This window comes from Miniopterus natalensis, chromosome 3 (genome assembly GCF_054644295.1).
Source record: "Miniopterus natalensis isolate mMinNat1 chromosome 3, mMinNat1.hap1, whole genome shotgun sequence".
NCBI lineage: Eukaryota > Metazoa > Chordata > Mammalia > Chiroptera > Miniopteridae > Miniopterus > Miniopterus natalensis.
Genome location: NC_142083.1, coordinates 100,192,081 through 100,212,630, shown reverse-complemented (window position 1 = coordinate 100,212,630; position 20,550 = coordinate 100,192,081). Strand labels below are relative to the sequence as shown.

General features: G+C 46.6%; 2 protein-coding genes and 1 non-coding gene across 4 annotated transcripts in view; all 3 read right to left on the bottom strand.

The window, feature by feature from the left end:
- POLR3E (RNA polymerase III subunit E) overlaps positions 1–2,598 on the bottom strand; it is a 37,728-nt gene extending 35,130 nt beyond the window's left edge. The window contains exon 1 of the mRNA XM_087815829.1: positions 2,501–2,598. The gene's annotated coding sequence lies outside the window, so the exon portion shown is untranslated. The remainder of the gene's footprint in view (positions 1–2,500) is intronic.
- A 212-nt stretch (positions 2,599–2,810) lies between these two features.
- On the bottom strand, positions 2,811–2,892 carry TRNAL-AAG (transfer RNA leucine (anticodon AAG)). Its single transcript has one exon. It is a non-coding gene; the product is annotated as a tRNA-Leu (tRNA).
- A 13,679-nt stretch (positions 2,893–16,571) lies between these two features.
- The window catches only part of EEF2K (eukaryotic elongation factor 2 kinase), a 56,978-nt gene continuing 52,999 nt past the window's right edge, over positions 16,572–20,550 (bottom strand). For both annotated transcript variants that reach the window (XM_087815827.1, XM_087815828.1), the window contains one exon: positions 16,572–19,353. In XM_087815827.1, the coding sequence (XP_087671953.1) occupies positions 19,244–19,353 (110 nt within the window). In that variant the 3' untranslated portion in view covers positions 16,572–19,243. The remainder of the gene's footprint in view (positions 19,354–20,550) is intronic.

Below are 20,550 nucleotides of genomic sequence, written 5' to 3'. Positions count from 1 at the left end.
AGTCTGCCTCAGGACCTTTGCATATCATGTTTTCCTTGAGTCTTTTCAAGGTTGGCTCTCTTTCATTAGATATCACCACCACCCCTTCCAGGAGAAACTAGGTTCCCTGACTACCCCATCTTAAAGCATCCCCACCCCAAACCCCTTCCTAGTCACTACCACATCTCCGTGTTCTATTCCCTTTGTGGTTCTTCTCACAACATGGAACTACCTACTGTATTTGCTTATGTGTTGTCTATCTTTTGCACTAGACTATAAGCGCCATCAGAGCCTCTCAGTGCTTCAACCAGAAACTGGAGATAACTACATTTATCTCATCAAGTTGTGAAGGTAATTATTCTGCCTCTCTCTCTTTTTTAATTCACACTGTTCTCCTAATACCAAGAACAGTGCCTGGCATGAAGTATATACAATATAGTACACAGAAGAAATGAGTGAATGGGTACATGAAATCAGGCAGTAACAAAAGGTCACCCAGTGAGCTTAACAGCCCCAGCCAGAGAGCCAGGTTCATGGTTTGGGCTTCATGGACTCTTGAGAACAGAGAGGGGCTGTGATCCAGGAGGGAGCAGGCTTTCAGCCACCAGAAGCCAAGCTATGCCTCCAGCAGTAACCACCTGGGCCTCAACAGGGAGTCCTATGGCCACAAGAGTACTGTGGCAGTGGCTCTGTGGCCTTGGGCACTGAAAACTTCCCCCAACAGTGAAAGGCTCAACAAATGGAAAGGGGACAAGGGGACAAGGACACCAGGTGGAGCTAAGAAAGGGTCCAGAGCAGAGGAGGTACTTTAGGGTCACAGCTGGGTGTATCCATGCTTCACCCAGGAATCTGTCAGCCAATCAGAAAAGCAGAAGGAACTTCAAAAGCTCTGCAGCTACTGGAGCGAGTGGGAGGTCCGCGAGTTCAAAAAGAAAAAGGGGTGAAGGAGAAAGGGCCCCAGGGCAACTGGTCTCAGGGCCTGGCTTCCAGCTGGCTCTATGCCCCTAGAACAAGGCATCTTCCTTTTCTGAGTCATAGTTTTCCAATTCTGTTAAAGGCAGAGTTGGCCTAGGGGGCAAGAACAACTAATTAAGGCCCTGGCCTGGTAGCTGATCTCAGCTGCTTAGACAGCGGTCCCCATACACCAAGGTTGTGGGTCAGGACACATACAAGAATCAACTAACAAATGCAGGAAACAGTGGAACAACAAATCCATGTTTCTCTCTTTCCCTCCACCCGTCTCTCAATCAATCAGTAAACTTTTTTTTAAAAAAGAACCAATTAGCCCCAAATGAGCGTCAGTCCCTTCTCTAAGGACTTCACATATATTCTCATTTAATCTTCTCAATAGCCCTATACATCAAGATCTACCATCCCCAAACAAGAAATGAGGAAACAGGCTCAGAGAGTAACGTGCCAAGGTCAGAGCGCTGGAGCCTGGCACAGAAACCTGGGTCTAGCGGACGTGAAAGCTCCGTACTGTCGCTCTTATGCGCCGCGCCACGCCGCGCTGGGAACAGGCAGGACGGCACAGTGGGCAAGGGCCTGGGCTCCGGCGCACAACTGCCCAGGTTCAAGGCCCGCGCTGCTGCTGAGCCCGGGGGCTGCCAGGTCCTGGTCACCCCGCCCCCCTCCCGTCCTTTTCACCCCGGAAAATGTGGTGATAACACGCACAGACTTCCAGAGGACCACCCTGAGGGCTGAATACTGTAATAAACGTAACCTGGGGAAGGTCTATCACTACCTGGTCATTTATTTTTCTTCCATCGTAAGCGGGTCTGAGGCGTAGCAACGCACCCGCGGCGCAGGCTGGGGCTCCCCTCCCCCGTCCCACCCCCGGGAGGCACGAAAGGTCCGTGAGTCCATCTCACAGATGAAGAGCCGTGGCCACCGCCGAGCCCTCCGCTTTCTGCCCCAAGCACGACGACTCGGGAGCAAACAGAACTGAAGGGCCGTCGACACTTCAGGTGCAGCCGCCGTGCTCAATGACACCGCTCCCCCGAGCGGCGGGCCGCGCCGCGCACTCGGCGGGCTCCCAACCGAGGCCGGCGACGGCCGGAGAAAGAGGCCGCGCGGCGCGGGCGACGTGGCTCAGCTCGAGGGCCGCAGGCTGCCACCCCCGCCTGCCCTCAGGGCGCGGAGCCGCACGGCCCCAGGGTTTCGCCTCCCTCTCGGGGGCCAGGCCCCGCGCAGCCGCCGCCACGGCCGCCACGCCGGCGGGGCTCCGGCTGCCTCCGGACAGGTGCTCCGAGGGCGCCCGCAGGAGGGGCGAGGCGGCTGGACCCTGAGTCACCGCCGGTGCCCGCGGCCTCCCCGGCTCTCCGGCCGAGGTCGGAGGGCGCGGCCGGCTGGGTCCCCCGGGGCAGGCTGCCCGTCCTCCCGCCCGGGACCCCGGCGGCCCCAGCCCTTGAGCCAGCGCGGACCTCCGGACCTCAGCGGCCAGGCCCGGGCGCCAGCCCCGGCCCCCACGGCGAGTGCAGCCCGGCCCCGGCGCGGCGGGCGCTGGCCCCTCGGCGCTCACCTCTGCGCGGCGGCCGCGCGCGGGCGGCGACGGCCCAGGATCCCGCAGTCTCAGAGGCGGCGGCGGCCCGGTTCTCAGCTCAGGCAGCGGCCATGTTGTCGGTGGAGAAACTCCAGGGGACACGTGGGGGGAGCGGGGCCGGGCCTCGCGCTTCCTTTTACCCACTATGCCCCGCGCGGGGGCTCTGGGGCCCGCCCCCTCCGCCGCTCCGTCCTCGCGGGCCCCTGCCCGCGCCTGGCGGCAGAGGGCGCTGACGCGCCGGCAAAACAGCGAGGAGCAGTCCTGCGCGGAGGACAAAAAGGGGAGTCTTTGGCAGCGGTGGGATTCGAACCCACGCCCCCGAAGAGACTGGAGCCTTAATCCAGCGCCTTAGACCGCTCGGCCACGCTACCTAGATGTCGCTCAGCCTCTCCAGAGCACTATTTAATCCCTTTATAAGAAACCGCGGTGCAATTTTACTGTAGTTTGTATTTTATTTGATCGTGAAAGACACATCTAGAAATATTGTGGAAAATAATATGGCATTCCCCAAATACTAAAAATAGAATTACTATATGACCCAGAAATTCCAATTCTGGGACGATGCCATGTAGTTAAAAGAAAATATTTGCTCAGATATTTAAACAAATGGGTTTTAGAGCGTAAAGCAGTTTAAGAATCTGTATTCTGAGTGGGGCGTTTCACCAGGGGACCTTAAATTAATCCACAGACGGGGAGGAGCCTCAGGGAGGAATGAAGGGTTGCGGCAGGAACTGCCCCTGCCCTCAGGCCCCCGAAGGCCTGGGCACGAATAACACGTAAATTACTGCAAAATATTAAAACCTCGGACCCCGATCATACGCCCCTCCGCAGAGGTAACCATTATTATCAGCTTAGTATATGTCCTTCTGTACCTTTTGCTGTGAATTTATATAGATATATTCTTATGGATATACGTATGTAACTGTAGAAAATAGACGTTTTGTTTGTACTGAGTACGGGTTGTTACATAAATATTATCATACTATCTTCTGCAATTTACTGTTTTCACCCTATTATTTTAAAGTATCTATCCATGTGGATGTAGATAGGTATTTAAAATACAGAAAAAGTACAAAGAAAAAGCAATCATCCATTTTCTCACCACCAATTCTTTTCCTATGTGTATACAGCACTTTTTATTAAAAGTTACATAGATAGTGCTATGAATATGCTGTCCTTTTAAAAATCCATTCAAAATTATATTAGACAATTACAAATAAAAAGAAAGCCCCCTTCCCCAACATCTTCCCCTGGTTATAACTATTATCATGAACTTGATGTGTATCCTTCCAATCCATTTCATATACACATATAAATACATATATACATGTATATGTGTGTACGTACATATATTTGTATATATACCCATGAACAATGTAGAGTAGGGTCTTTTATATGTTTTTCATTTACATAAACGTTACTACATTGCACCCATATCATCCTGCAGCTTGTTTTTCTACTCCAACATTATGTTTTGTAGGTCTATTGCATGTACAGATCTAATTTATTCCATGCAATGAAAATGAATATTTAAGTTGTTTACAGTAAGTTGTTATAGGCAAGAAAAATTAAATAATAATAAAAATAACGAGAATGTGTTGTGTTCACGTTTCTGGTTAATATCCAGTTGGCATGCACCCTCACACTCCGGCATTCCATATTTCTCCTCTTCAGTTCTTTAAGCTGTTTTATTTCTCCATTTGCTTTTAACATAAGTGTTGAAATGCAAAGATTTCACTGTACTAGGAGAGTTTGTTGCTTTTAAAGGAATTTTTTTTTTAAGTGCAGAAGCAGCCACTTACTGGGAATACAGCCCAGGCACCGTGTGGGGTTTAAAGCTAAGTGAGAATAGCCCTTGAGATCAACGCCAGCACTGACCTAGTCTTAGTGCTTTAGTACCCAGACGGGCTGTATTGGTTTGTGAGTTGCATGCTGGGTTTTCTAAAAGGAAATATCCGCACAGTGAAAGACAACTGCTGGAGTCTCCGCCTAATCCCACTTTTCTAGGAATTGCCTGGCCAGCCCCGGGGAATGGGCCCCAGGAAGCCACCTTTGTGCCATGCATCCCGCCTCCACACCACCGCCCATGGCCCAGCGGGACACGGAGAACTCAGGTCCAACCGATCAGATTCTCTTTGGAGAACCTGGACTGAGAAAAGGTAAATTCCTGATTTGTTAATTTGACTGTTTTGTTGGCGTTAGTCTCCGAGACTGACTGGAACAAGGGAGAAAGGGGGATTTGGGACAGCCACAGTCTGTGAGAGGGATTAGAGAAGAAGAGAAAGCCAGTGCACAGAAAAATAAAGTGAGAAAATGAAAAGACCAGAGTCATAGAGAAACCAAATGGTGTTCTGGCTCCCAGCTCAAGACCCTTCCCAGGGCCCAGTGGGATTCACATTTTTGCAGATATCCCTTTATCATTGTAATAAATTCCCCTTTTATGCTAAAGCTAGTGCTACCTGGTAGCTATTAATTGTAATAAATAACCCTCCTTGATACTAGAGATATTTCTGCCAGAACATTCTGGAGCAATTTATATCTGTCCCCACTAATACATACTGAATGGGAGCCTTGACAAGGAGTTTCTCACAGTCTTGCAGCCCCATTCCCCAGCTGTCTGATGACAATCAGATGTGAAGCTAATGAACAGAAGCCGAAAGTTGCATCAGAAGTCCTGGACCCACAGGGCCCCAGCAGCTTTAGGTAGGGGGAAGGAGGGAAGGGCTGAAACCCTGGCTATCCCTTGGTGTGTCTACTTCTCTGCCCCTGGAACAGGTGGCGTGGGGGGGGGGGGCAAGTACCACAGATCAAACACTGACCACTTGTCCCCCGCTCCCAATCTAGGGGCTGTCAGGTGAAGAAAGTCTCCATATCATAAGCCCTCAGCTGTGGGCAGTAAGGATGGGCATGGGGCTCAGTCCTGGATCCCCTCTAATCTTCACTCTCTTGCCCCTATAAAAGGAAAATCAACCCAAACCTGGTCTGAGGCCAAATCTTACTACATGAATCTCCTTCTGGAAAGAACTTAACATTCCCTATAAAATGCTTATGCATTTTTCTTATGAAATTTAATAGCAGTGAGATTTCTACTGGGAAACTAGCTCTCTAACCACCCAATTAGGTGTCATTTGTTAGATAAGAGCGTAATGAACTTAAACTGAATATTCTTTTTTTTTTTCTTTTTATGTAATCCTTCTCTTGTCCTATAAAATGTCTCTACCAAGATAAAGACCAAAAGAGTGGTCACCTTGCGTGGGGAGGGGGCCTGAGGGAGCTTTCTGGGGTGCTGCAAATGTTTGAAAACTCATCAAGCTGTACACTTAAGATTGTGCACTTTCCTCGATGTAGGTGAGACTGCAATAAAAAAAAATGATTTTTTTGAAACTGTCCCTATCAAGTGTGAATCTTTGAATTAGCCTCCAGGGGTCATTTCCTCTTCCTCCCCAAGGGGAATAGTCTCTCTGGGTGTGATCTGTTATTTCTGCCTTTCCAGAAGGCTTTCCCTCATTTTCTATTTCCAGTACTGATTTTTACTTTGAGAAAACACTCCTCTCTGTAGTCCTAGAGAAATTGTCCATTAATGCGCTAAGGGGGCAGGCCCAAAATCCAAACATGGCCAAGCAAAGGCTTTGCCATGGTAATCTGAATCTGGACACCATATGACTTAGCTCAATGGCAAGGCTCTGAAGAGAACTTCCAGGCTATCTGTTACCTTCTGTTTCCTAGAGCTCCACACGTGCCCTGGTACCTCCTTTTCTGAGGCCTGATTCTTTCGGTTTTACCTTCCATTCTGTAAACTTGTTCCTTTCCCCCAAATTGCTTCTTTGCTAAAGTTAGCCAGCCTTGATTTCTGTTACCCACAACCAAGAAACCCACTTGGTCACCTAGGCCTCCCCCAAAGGAGCTTTGTTCTTGTCAAGGACACACACTTTAGTTGTGTACAGGGCACACACCCTTAGCGGAGTGACCAGCACACTCTTTCCCTGTAACAAATGCTTAATTCAAGGGCATAAACTAGGACTCTCCCTCTTAAACTGGGTCATCTAACAACTTGTCCATTCAAAGTTCATCTAAGTTGACAGACCTAAATGAGATTTGCTGTGTTGAGTCAAATTAAGCCACAGGCTCCGTGACTGGTGGCACATTTCCATCAATTCCTTTACGTTTTAGCTTTGCAAACACCCTCCTAGTGTCCCCTGAAGATGCTGGTAGGTCATGGGAATAATGCATCAGTTGGCATTATGCTGGAACTATGATGATATATGATCTTCGAACCTCCAACTTTCCTCCTTGATTAATGAAAACATTCTTGGGAAATGCTTTCCCTATGGGGCCCCTTTAAGTTTCATTTGTAACATAGTCACAATAATAAAGAGGTTTGTTGCAGAGTTAGAGATAACTGTATATGCCCAGCACAATGTCGGACATACTATATATCATTGTTTCTAAGACACATTTTTTTCACATTTCAATATCTCTAAAATTAACTTTCATCTTATGATTAATGGCATATAGTTTATTTTCAGTTTTTTATTAATACATAAAATAATGGTGCATCTTAAGATCAATTGTGTTTTTAGATTCAATAAAACAGAGTACTCAATACATTGATTACTATAATGAAGTTTAAATTTAGCAAATTTAATTTCATGGGTTTTTTTTGGGGGGGGGTGCTTTTGTTTGCCAGCTACACATACACCCAGATGTGAATGATTAGTAGAATGAGTTAACTTGTTGCATAGAATGTTATTCACTTTTCTTTATAATTTCCTATTTTTAACTTACTATATCTTTTAAATTCTTAATTTGATAATTTTATCAAAGTTGTACATGTATATAGTATCAATCCTACAAAGCTTGTTGTTAAAATTAGCAGTATGCCTGCCCCTTCCACCTCAGGTAACCACTTCCAACTTTTGGCTGATCCTTTGGGTATTTATCTTCATATGTCTAAACAATATTCTTATAGTGCCTCTTTCCCTTTCAGTTTTAGAAATTCTCTATTGACTTCCTACTGAAGAAGATAAAAATTTAACTCTAACCACCCTACTACCTCCACCATCACAAATACTCGCCTTACCCAACCCTCCTCACAGACTCATACTGTGATTTCATTTGAGCAATAATTAGTAAGTGCTATTCCTTAAGCTTGAACCTAGCTATACACTATAATTATTTTTCCTTTTCTGGAAAATATTGTTTACTTTTTAGTTAATAACTGGTTTTTTGTTTTTTGTTGGTTGGTTTGTTTTTTTTTAACTGGCCTAGCCCTGGCCAGGTAGCTCAGTTGGTTAGAACATTGTCCCGATATTGCCAGATATGCCAAGGTTGTGGGTTTGATCCCTGGTCAGGGTACATGGAAGATTCAATGAATAAATGCATAAATGAGCAGAACAACAAATTTATGTTTCTCTCTCCTTTCCTCTCTCTCTAAAATCAACAAATGGGACTAGGCACCCCCTATTGCCTTGCTCTGAGATTAGGGTAGCACTTCAAAGTAAGCTTAAATTAAGCCCTTTTGAAATAGTTTATGGGAGACCCTTTAGATTTACAATATAAATAAAAAAATCAAACAACATTCTATATCTAGGCCAAACACTAACAATTTTGCACTAGTTTGCTCATTGCAGGTCCATTACCCATCTGATGAGCCCTTACACTGTTCCAGCAGGAAGACAGAGTCTTACTAAAGACCTGGAAGACTCAAGGTCCTGAACAGCAGTCAGCCAAGCAATGGACTGGTCCCTAAGACGTCTGCTGACTCACTCTTCCCTAAAGCCTTGGACCCACCACACACAGACTTGGATTTTGCTGCTGCTGTTGATACTGCAAGGGCAAGCTGGACCTGCACTACTGAAGATTTAAAATGTCTCTTTCAGAAGGGGGCAGTGCCTTTCAATTGTAAGTGACAATGTTACTTTTAATTTTTTATTACTTTTATTTCTTTTTAAGAGATCAGTGCCCCCAAATAAGCAGTCAGGTATTGCATGGTTTTTTAAAAATATGTTTTTATTGATTTTAGAGAGGAAAGGAGAGGGATAGAAAGGTAGAAACATAGATGAGAGAGAAATATCGATCAGCTGCCTCCTGCACACCCTCTACTGGGGATCGAGCCCAAAACCCAGGTATGTGCCCTGACCGGGAATCAAACCGGTGACCTCCTGGTATGTGGGTTGATGCTCAACCACTGAGCCACACCAACCAGGTGTTTTTCATTTCTTTAGACAGTTGCTATACTTTATGCCCATGCTTGGACCAATAATGCCTTTGTCTGCATTTCCCAGACAGTGGTTTCCTCAGCAAACTTATCTGGCTGTTGGGTGTGCCACCCAAAGTTCCGCTCAGGATTAGGTAATGGAGACCCTTTAGTCTCTCCAGTTTCTGATTTCACTACTATTTCCCCTGTACTACTAGGCATACCCCTCACTAAACACTTGTCTGCACAACAGGTCTCACTTTGGAAGTCCATCTGCAACATAACCTCTTGAAATATGAAGCAGTCTTCCAGCTTCGCTTGTTCAGCAGTGCCATCCTTTAGACGCTGCGTATGCTGCCTTCTGAAGACAGCAATCCTCCTCCCTCGTGTAAAGGCTTCCCTCCATTCTTGAGCCCCCTCTTCTTTTAGTAGATAGTAAGAATCTCTGGAGCTGGGGATAGGTAAGACTACACCCCTTAACAGCAGGAAGAAACTACAGAAGATGAGACTTCCACCCACTTACCCTTGTAAAATTAAAGGATCCAGAGTTCTGAAGGGTCCAGAGTTTTGAATTGTTACTGTAGACATTCAGGGAGTGCCGGGGAGTCTCCCTGTTGGCCAAAATGGTGCAGGGGAAGGTTCTTACACTGAGTGTGCCAAAAGCTAGAAAGATGAATGGACAGGGCCAGAGCACTCCAGAAGCTAACAAGATAATTGGATAGAAAAAAAGCCCTCTCCTACCTATTTCTATTAGAATGGTGGGCTTGAGCAGGCAGGGGGATGGTTTTGAGATGCGAGTCCACCGTTTCTCCCAGGTCAGGACACCTGAATAAACCTCTTTTATTTTGCACCAGCACCTGTCTTAAAAGTTTGGCTTTTGTTGCTACAGGCGGCTAAACCTGTGTTTTCACTTACAGCTTCAGCCTCTGGGAAGACATTTCTCCCAAAGCCCCCTGGCAGGGGCAGTAAACTCTAGGTTTATAGCATCACCCTTCACCCTCATCTGGGGAACTGAATTGGCCTTTTTCTGCTGGATATGTGACATGCATTTCTTGTTAGTCCCCCCATACTGGCCCTTTCTCTCTCTCTTCTCTTTATCCTCATTTGAGGATATGTTTTTATTGATTTTTTAGAGAGAGAGGAAGGGAGACGGAGAGTGGGGGAGAGGAGAAACACAGATGTGAGAAACAGTGATTGCTTCCTATATGCACCCCAAATGAGAATTGAACCCACTACCTAGGTATGTGCCCTGACCAGGAATTGAACCCGCAACTTTTCCTTTTGGTGTACAGGACAATGCTCCAACCAACCGAGCTACCCAGCCAGGGCAATACTGGCCCTCTTTTGACAGAACAAATCCTCCAGTATCTTCTGGAGAAACAGTACATGAGAGATTACATTATTTTTTGAGAATTTACATGTCTGAAAATGTCTTTCTTTTACCCTTATACTTGATTAATAGTTTGAACTTAAGATTGTAGGCCAAAGAGCATTTTCCCCTGAATTTAGAAGGCATCATCTTCCAACTTCCAATGTTACTGTTGAGATGTCTGATGTCATTCTGTTTCTCCATCCTTTGTATAAAACTTGTTCTTACCTTCTGGAAGCTCCCAGTATCCTCAATGTTCTGAAATTTTGTGACGCTGAATCTTGGCATAGGTCTAATATTATCCATTGGCTAGGTACTTGATGGGCCCTGTTGTTCTGGAAATACACATCCTTTGGTTCCAAGAAATGTTTTTGAATTTTTAAAAAGATTCTCTCCCCTTTAGTTCTCTGTTCTTTCTCAAACTTATGTTAGGTTCTTAGAGGTTTTTTTTAAAGTTACTTTTTTTTTTGCCCTGGCAAGTATGGCTTGGTTGGTTGGAGCATTGTCCTGTGCACAAGAGGGTGGCAAGTTCAATTCCCAGTCAGGGCACATGCCCGAGTTGAAGGTTCCATCCCTGGTCGAGAGGCAGCTGATTGATGTTTCTCTCTCACATCCATGTTTCTCTCTCTCTCCTTTCCCCTCTCTCTGGAAATGAGGATTAGAAAGAAAAAGAAAGTTACTTTGTTTTGTTTTAATTAAGACTATCATACTTTTTTTCCCAATAGATACTACTTAATATTAAGAGCTCTAATTGTCTGGAATTGATTTAGCTTATAATGAGGGAAACTAAACTTGTGCATGAAGTCAGAAAGAAATATAAGCACTATATGTAGAAAGAAAAACAAGTGGATACCTCAAAGGGCTCATACAAGGAAAAAAACAAACCCAGGCCCAACCAGACTATGAGTTCCTTTTGGTGACCTTAAATACTGATAACTATGTCAAGGTAGAAAGACCGACACCAAATCGTTTTGGAACCCTAATTATATTACAGTAAAAGTGTTTGCTTACTGCTAAATGACTTGTACAGTGGTAGGACTGTTACATTTATATACATTTTAATCAACATGTGGTAAATACAATTTAGTAAAAATGATATCTATATTTACATGTAAGTTCGATCCATATTTAAAGGCTACATGAAAATTTTGATTATGAAATTAAGATCTTAGAATTCTCATCTCAAAATTTAAAAGGCCAAGAAAAGATTATTAAAAAGCTACACATAAATAATCTTAGGCTGCCCTTGGCTAATTTCTCCATGAAGCAAAAAGAAAAACAATTAGAGACGCAAACAAGATGGTGGCGTAGGTAACAGCTGCACCCGCTGCCTCCCGCAACCACATCAAAATCACAACTAAAACACAGAACCACCCTCACTCAGCCTCCTGAGATCCGGCTGCACAGAAGCCCCACAACCAGGGAACTGAAGGGGCATCGAGACCGGGAGGAGGGGCGGAGACGCGGGCGGGTAGGGGCTGGATCGTGGAGATGCGGCCGCGGGCCCACACCCGGTGCCGCGGGGTAAACCCAGGAGGGAATCTCACTGGCGGAGGTTTCCCGGAGGAGCGAGGGGTCCCAGCCCCACAGCAGGCCCCCAGCCCAGGGCTCCAGGGCCGGGAAGAGATGGCCCCACAACTCCAGGCTGTGAAACCTGCGGGGACTGTGCTGAGGGTCGCGGAGGCTGCGGGAGCCCCAGCAGCTCCTCTAAAGGGCCCGGCACGGACTCACTCGGACGCTCCCTCGGAGCCCAGCGCCGGGAGCAGCCTGAAAGAACCCGGGACACTCGGGGAGGAACTAACCTGCCTGAGATCCGGGCGAGAGGCGGAGGGCGGCTTCCTCCCAGGCAGAAGGGCTGGCGGAGGCCATGGCTCCTTAGACGAGTCCTCCCCGCACACAGCCCGCAGGCAGGCGCCATATTTGAATCGCCAGCACCTGACCCACACCTTTGGCCCCGCCCCGTGATTCCCGGAGGCCCCGCCCCTCCCCACCTGCAGCTCATCCAGGCCATTTCCAGGGGCTTTTCTGTGCAAGTGGCCTCTCCAGCCTCATGCTTAGGACTTTCCTAAAATCTCCCAAACAAGCAGCAGCGGGCCCCGTACGGCTTGATAAGTGGCCCCAGGCCTGGCACTAGCGGCAGCTGCATTGGCTCATAGCTTGGCCTCTCCTGGGCACCTCCAAGCCCAGCACAAGTAGCAGCCAAGTATGGTTTGCTGTGTAGCTCATGCTGGGTGGCCCTGGGCAAGGCACTGGCAGAGGCTGACTTTGCACCTCCCGGGAGGCTCCAGAGACAGTGCACCTGGTGGTCAGACTTGACCATGCTGGATTACAACCCTACCACATCCACGAGTGACACTCAAGGGATGCACTTGGTGAACACCAAAGCCCCACTGAAGTAAATCCTGCTCCATAGGGGTGTCTCCAGCACAGCAGTTCTTTGGCTGTACTTGCAGCTGGTCCTCACAGCTGTTTGGCCTGGGGGTCAATTCCTCCCAGTGATTCCAACAGCAACCAAGGCTCAACTATAACAGGACAGCGCACACAGCCCACACAGGGGAGCACCTAGAAGGCCCAGCTCAGGTGACTGGGAGGCTGAGCCACTGGACTCTACAGAACACCTACTACACAGCCACTCTACAAATTCCAGGAGACATAGCAGCTCTACCTAATACATAGGAACAAACACCTGGAAGCAGCCAAAATGCAGAGGCAAAGAAACATGTCACAGAGGAAAAAACAGAAGAAATCTCCAGAAAAGGAACTAAATGAAATAGAACCAAGCAAGCTACTAGATACAAGGTTCAGGATTTTGTTTATAAGGATGTTTAAGCAGACTATTAGAGAAATAACTGAGAAAATCAATAACATAATAAAGTACCAATTTGAAACGAAGGCTACAGGAACTGAAATGAAGAATAATTTACATGGAATCAACAGTAGAGTAGAGGACGCTGAAAATCAGATCAGCAATTTGGAACATGAGAAAACAAAAAACACTCAACCAGAAGAGCAAAAAGAAAAAAGAATCCAGAAATATGAAGATAGTATAAGGAGCCTCTGGGACAACTTCAAGAGGCCCAACATTTGAATTATTGGGATACCAGAGGGGAAGAAAGAGAAATTAAAAACCTATTTGAAAAAATAATTACAGAAAACTTCCCCTACCTGGGGAAAGAAATAGACTTACAAGTCCAGGAAGCACAGAGGGACCCAAACAAGAGGAACCCAAAGAGGCCCACAGCAAGACACATCATAATTAAAATGCCAAAGGTTAAAGATAAAGAGAGAATCTTAAAAGCAGCAAGAGAAAAGCAATTAGTTACCTACAAGGGAGCCCCCATAGGACTGTCAGCTGATTTCTCAACAGAAAGCTTGCAGGCCAGAAGGGAGTGGCAAGAAATATTCAAAGTGATGAAAAACATGGAACTACAATCAAGATTGCTCTACGCAGCAAAGCTATCATTTAGAACTGAAGGTCAAATAAAGAGCTTCTCAGATAAGAAAAAGCTAAAGGAGTTCATCGTCACCAGACTAGCACTACAGGAAATGTTGAAGGTTCTTCTTTAAGAAGCTAATGAACAAAAGAATCTGACGAACTAAATGGATCCAGAGACATTGACGCAGGCAACAGACGATCATATTTCAGAGAGAAGAGAGAAGAGGGGTGGAGGGTGGGAAGAGATTAACCTAAGAAGTTATATGCATATATGCATAACCCATGGACAACAGGGTGAAGGCCTGGGGATGGGGTGGGAGCGAGGTGGAGGGGATCAATTGGGGGGGAAAATGGGACACCTGTAATACTTTCTACAATAAAGATAAATTTAAAAAGAAAAACAATTACAACTGTTCCCCTGTGGAACAGTAGTGCAGCCGAGTTTGCCTGTTCCTCCAACTTCTAGAATTTTCTCTTTTCCTGGGAGATTTCCTCAACTATTTTCCCACCTTTGTTACTCATTTTGGGGGTCACATTTCGTTTACAGGAACACTTTAGTTGTGAGTTCTTATAGTCACATCTTGGTCTCTTTCCATGGATACCCTATCCTATGTAAGTACACTAATAACTTTGTTTTTAAAAGTTTTCTTCTCTCTGGTTTCCTGCAAGACATTTTCTTCTGTTGCTTTATGTGTTTTATATGACATGCCTTCCTTACATATGGACATTCCTTACATATGGCTGTTTTTTTCATGCTTAAGAATGGGCTCTCCTGAGTTGTCTAGGGATTTCTGTGGGTGTGGGTAGAACTTGGTGGCTGCGGATTCTCCTGTGAGGTACTCCCGCCAGCCTGTTTCATTAGCCAGGAGCACCTCTGTCTTTTATCTTTGGTCAGATTCCCTACAGATTTCTTCAATTGCTGGCCTCCTGTCAGGAGGGCCAAAGTCAGGCTTCCAGTGCCTGGGAGCGCAGGGGAAAAGGCTGGGGGAGCCTCCACATCCATTATGGAAGCTTCCACTTAACTCTCCTTTCAGTAGAGTAGCCTCTCTACTGTGGTTGGTGTCCCAGCTTCTGCAGGCTGAGAGAGAGGCAGCGGGCTGGCGAGCTCTGCAGGGGAGCTGAGCACATCTACTATTTTGACTCTTGAATAGTCTTTCAACTGACCCTACAGTTTTACCCCATTTTATTCTCACTTCCAGAATGTAGACAGTTCCTCTTGCCAGTGCCTCAGCCCCTTGGGGGTTCTTCAATGACGACAACTGGGCTGTTCCTCAAACTTCCTTACTGCTGACCTCAGATTTAGTCTTCTTGGAGACATTCCTAATTCAATTGCTAATTCAATTGCAGTCCATCTGCTTTCCAGCATCCAAAGCTTTGTTGCTTGTGATGCCTCTTTATCGTCATCCCCTTGGGCTTATGCCATTAACACAATCTCTTTCTTGTCATGTTTGTGGGGACTTAGGAGCATGCACCTAAATATGTTCAACGTACCGTCACAGCTACGCTAATGTGCACATTTCTTAAAATTAAAAAACATTCGCTTGAAACCAATGATCATACCCGTAGCCAGGATTTTCTTAAGCTTTGGATCACAAACCATCTTTAATATGCATATTCTTCTTTGAAGCTGATGACAACTCTGTAATGGTAAAGATTATTCTTTGTTTTATAGCTGAGAAAAATTAAAAAGAGACTCATATACTTTATCTAAAGCAGAGGGACAGCACCGGGGCCAAATCTGGAAGGCTTTTAAGAAATCAGAACTGGGCCCGGCTGGTGTGGCTCAGAGGTTGAGTACCAACCTAGGATCCAGGAGATTGGGGTTCCATTCCTGGTCAGGACACAAGCCCGGGTTGAGGGCTCAATCCCCAGTGGGGGGCGTGCAGGAGGCAGCCAATCAGTGACTCTCATCATTGATGTTTCTCTCTCTCCCCCTCTCCCTTCCTCTCTGGAATCAATATGTATTTTTTTTTAAAAATGAGAACTGGCCAGGCCGGTGTGCTCAGTGGTTGAGTGTCAACCTCTGAACCAGGAGGTCACAGTCTGATTCCAGGTCAGGGCACATGCTGGGGCCGTGGGCTTGATCCCAATAGGGGATATGCAGGAGTCAGCCAATCAATGATTCTCTCTTATCATTGGTGTTTTTCTCTCTCTCTCTCTCCCTTCCGCTCTCTGAAGTCAATAAAAGTATTTTTTTTAAGTCAGAACTTATTAGAAATGTTAAAAATCAGAAGACCTTGCATTAAAAAATTCAGTTTTCAAAAGCTCTTGAAACACCAGAAAATGGGGCAACACTGGGCACACACTCTTCATGGTGACAATTATTTGGAGCTGAACCACAGTTGCCCCTTTACAGGCGCCCCCCCCCCCCAGTTTACCTCTGCCTCCAGCCAGCTCCTCCATGCTTGCTAACAGGAGACAATGAATTTGAGACCAGAAGGAAAGAAATTGCTTTATTTGGAAACACGAAATGGAACTTAATACATATGCAAAAATAAATCTATATTGCAAGCCACTTCTCTGGGCCCACCCTGTCCAGGTTAAATGGTTACCCCAGAGACTAGAAACACCAGTAACAGGTACAAATCCACACAGAGAATATGCATATTTTGTCATACCCCCCCCCTCAGCTGCACATACTTATGTAAACATTTGTTGATTAGTAAAACATGTCCAGTACTGCAAATAAATGTGCAGTGGCTGGGGACAGGAAGAAATGAAGTCACTAAAATAGCAAAAGGGTAGTTTATCTGGCTGGGTCATCAAAGCAGCATTCAATGATAAATTCCCACAGTGCCTCAAATGAGGGGGAGGGAAGAGGGATATTTAGATACACTGGGGTTTGGGACTTTTTTTCCTTTTTATATCAATACAACCTTAAAAAATATTTTTTCTTTATTGATTTTAGAGAGATAGAGACATCAACTTGTTGTTCCACTGATCTATGCATTCATTGGTTGATTCTTGTATGTGCCCTGACTGGGAATCAAACCTGCAACCTTGGTGTATTGGGACGATACTCTAACCAACTGAGCTACAGGGCCAGGGCCAGGGCCAAGGCTTTTTTTCCCACCTGTAGCAAAACTGAAAGGGACATTACAGTCCAGTTTAACTTTAAATTTTATTCCCAGGATCTTCTACATAACAGCAGCTCTCAAATCCCAACTCCAGCTTAGCAGCCAACCAGCAGTGTCACTGTGAAAGGTTCTACCTTCCAGAACCTCCGTTTCTCCATCTGTGATCAAAGGTACCAGATATCCCCAACTCTCCTTATCTAATCTCAAAGACTGTCATCTGCTTCTTGCACTTGAAGACTTGAAGACAGTCTGATATTTTCTAGTGGGGCTGGACTGTCCTGGGATTTGGCAGGGGGTGGGGGGGGGCGGCAGTTGTTTGCATGCTCAGCATTTGTGGTAAAAGATGATGCCCTAACCAGTTTTAGAAGGCACAAAACTAGGTTTTTGAAGGTGAAGTTCTGCTGGCTCGGAAGGACCTCAACATCCTACAGATCATCCTACTCTCAATGGTCCTTAAGGAAGCATTTGCTTAAACCTATATCCAGGCCACTGCAACCTCTTGGAGAAGAGGGCACCAACAGCTGACACTAAGGCCATGTGGGTGGCTGGGTGGAAATGCAGGGGTGGTGGTTCAAGCCAATCCAGACAATGAATCATTAACTGGATAGAGGAACCAGAGCTACAAAGAGTGAGTGCAGTGACTAGCATTGGCTCTCCATTTGTTCACATTTATTGAGTGCCTACTCTGTGCCAAGGCACAGTGTGTTTGAGCTGGCAGTTGGAAAATTGTGATACCTCATTCCTAGAACTTAATATAGTAGCTCCCAGTCAAGGATTAGAGCAGGGGTGGGAAAACTACAGCCCAAGCAGGCCACCTGCTTTGGTAATAAAGTTTTATTGGAACACCAGCCACACCCATTGGTTTAGGTATTGTCCATGGCTGCTTCTGCTCTACCACAGCAGGACTGAGGCCCTGCCAAGCCCATATGGCCCACAGAGCCTAAAACATTTACTATCTGGCCTTTTACAAAAAAAAGTTTGCCGATCCCCCGTGTTAAAGGAAAACACTAATGCGTGTAACTAAGAAAGGACAGAGGTGGTCAGGAATTTGCATCATAGTCTCAGAAAGAGCAGATTGGCTGAATTAATAACAAAGGAGCATGAATTATATGAGGCTTGATTACTTTGAAGATATTAAGTCACAATAAAGTTGCTTGTGGCTTACATTTAATATATGCAATTTAACTGTATGCACTGGTTTAAAAAACAAAAAACTACTACTTGATCTGCTGCAAATGGAAAAAGAGTGATCAGCTCTAACTTCTAAAGGGAACTGGCTGTGACAAGTCCACATACAAACGAGGGATACTGTCATTTATAGGTACGCTAAGGGTGATTTTAGCTCTGCTTGGTTTTCCTCTGGGGCACACTGGACTTTGGAACCCAGTGCTTGCATAGGTTCATGGCTCCACAGCAAGGCCTTTTCAATGAACAGATCAGAATGGTTTATATGTCACACTCTGCTTTATGTTTTGACTTTTCAACAAATAAAGAGAAGCTCCTTAACCACCTGGTGATCAAAGCAGTGTTTTCTTTGCTATTTGAAATACCAACTGAAATCCTACTGCTACTGAGGTCTTTTTAAAGAAAAAGCTCATTATGTACAATTAGCCACTGTCTGGCCATGTGGAAACTATTGTTAGTTCCTGCTCTCTCATTCTCCAACGTGGGAGGTAAACCTCAAGGTGCAGCTGCTGAGTCCATCCTGCTGTGACTGACAAGAAAATCCGCCTCGCTTCAAGCAGAAGATGCCAAGGATGAGGGCTGGACATCAGATGCTGAGAGAACACGAAGGAATCCTGTACCAGGGGCACTTGAGTCACACTGTGGATGCCGCCAGAGGCGCAGAGGACAGGGCCGCTTGAGGAAGGCCTTCACCATGCCAGGCCAGTCCTCCCACGGGAAAATCTCCAGGTACACCCACTTCTACACTAGCTTACAGAGCAGTCAGAGGCAGCCAGTGGGTGCATGCAAACATCAAACTGTTTTGTAAAGCCCATTGTAGAAAGCATGCTTAAAAATGGAATTTGGCTGTATTCCAGGAAATCAGCTGCCATTTCGGGAAGGAAGTTGAACTACAAGATGAGAAAACAGTCCGTGTGTGGGCCGGGCCCTCCGCCATGGCAGAAGGGGGCCAGGGTGTCGCACCACCTCACGTTCAGAGCTACGCCGTGCATGCTTCCGAACGCTGAGGGGAGGCTGTGCACTGTCGGGACCGTCCACGCCCCCACGGAGAGCTCGCGCGCAGCCACACAGCCCCCTCCGGCTCAGGAAACTCGGGCTCTGTGGGCCTGAGACTGCCGTCCGGGCTGAAGGCGCCGGTGAGCGAAGCCCTAGTGTTTTCCAAGGCAAAAAAGCACTTTCTCACATCTTGTGACAAAACAAAACGAGGGCCTCAAAACGATATGCTGGTCCGTTAGGCTGATTTTTCAATCCCCACTCCCCCAAAATACTGCCCTGGGGGACAGCTACAGTGTCTCTGCTGAGAGCAAAGTCATTTTCAAGAGTCAAAGAAACATACAAAAGTTGATTTACAACACACTAAAAATACTTGCCCCTTCCCCTCAAGGGACCCCTAAGTAGCCTGTGGGTCCTTTTCCCGTGCAGCCCTGTCGCTGGGCCTGGCCCGCAGGCGTCCCGGCCGCTACTCCTCCATCCGCGCCCAGGCCTCCTCGGCCTTCTGGTAGTACTGGTTGGCCAGCCGGCCCTTCATGGCTTCCATCGCCGCCTCGGCCGCCCGGGTGTACAAGTCGCCTGCAAGACAGCAAAGGGGGCCACAAACGGCTCAGCCACCCGGCGTTTTTGGCAGCCCCGGGACCCCGACCACCCCTGGGAGCAGCACCCCAGCTCCTGTAATTCCCTCTCGCGCCACACGACCTGGGTGGGGCTCTGGGTGGTCATGTGATCCGAGTCTGACCAATCAAAGCACCTCATTCCCCACCAGGCCCGCAGGGATTGGCCCAGACTGAGGCACAGCCAATCAGAGTAAGCCGTCTGGATGGGCACGGTGACTGGCTAAGGGGCGGGCGGTGGTTCCCTTTGAGCCAATGAGAACCAGGCGGCGGACTTCCGCGGGGCTAGTGGGCGAATGTACGGAAGCGGAAGAAATAAAGCCCAGCAGCAGCCACGCGGCGGTTGTGGGCGGGTTTGGCCGCCGCATGAATTTGTGCCACACGAACAAAAACGCGTGGTTTTCAGACCTTTGGGGATTTAGAAGTTTCAAATAAGGGGTTATAGAATTGAGTTATTTGCTTGATCTTTTACACACCCTTAAAATTTTTCTTAAACTCATCCCATACCTGTGAAATAAGGAAAATATCGAGTTCAGTGTGTTTATTATGTAACAGAAAAAAAATATCTAATGTGTGTGTCAACTGCTGAATGGATAAACAGGACATAGTACATCTATGCCACGGAATATTATTAGGCAACAGAAAGGAACAAAGTACCAATTCATGCTACAACACGATGGACCTTGAAAGTACTATGCTCCGTGGAAGAAGCCAGGCACAAAAGCCACGTACTGCATGGTTCCATCTATATGAAACGTCCAGAGCAGGTAAGTCCACAAAGACAAAAAGTAAGCTAGTGGTTTCTAGGAATGAAGGGGCGGGGGAGGAAGTCACCGCTACCAGGGACGGGTTTCCTTTTTGGCCTGATGGAAACGATCTGGAATTAGACAGTGGTGAGGCCTGCACAGCATCCTGAAGACACTGAGCACCACCGAACTCGTACATTTTAAAATGGTGAAGTTTAGGTTACAAAAATGTCAGTTCAATTTCTTTTTAATTGTAAAAAAAAACCAACAACCCCCAAACCCAAGTCCCTAATATATAACCATTACAACAAAAATGTTCATCTGCACACCAGCTCCATGAAGCCCCCGCCTAAGCCAGCACCATGGGGGTATCCCGCCTGGCAAAATAGAGGGCCCGTATGCACCCTCCTCCC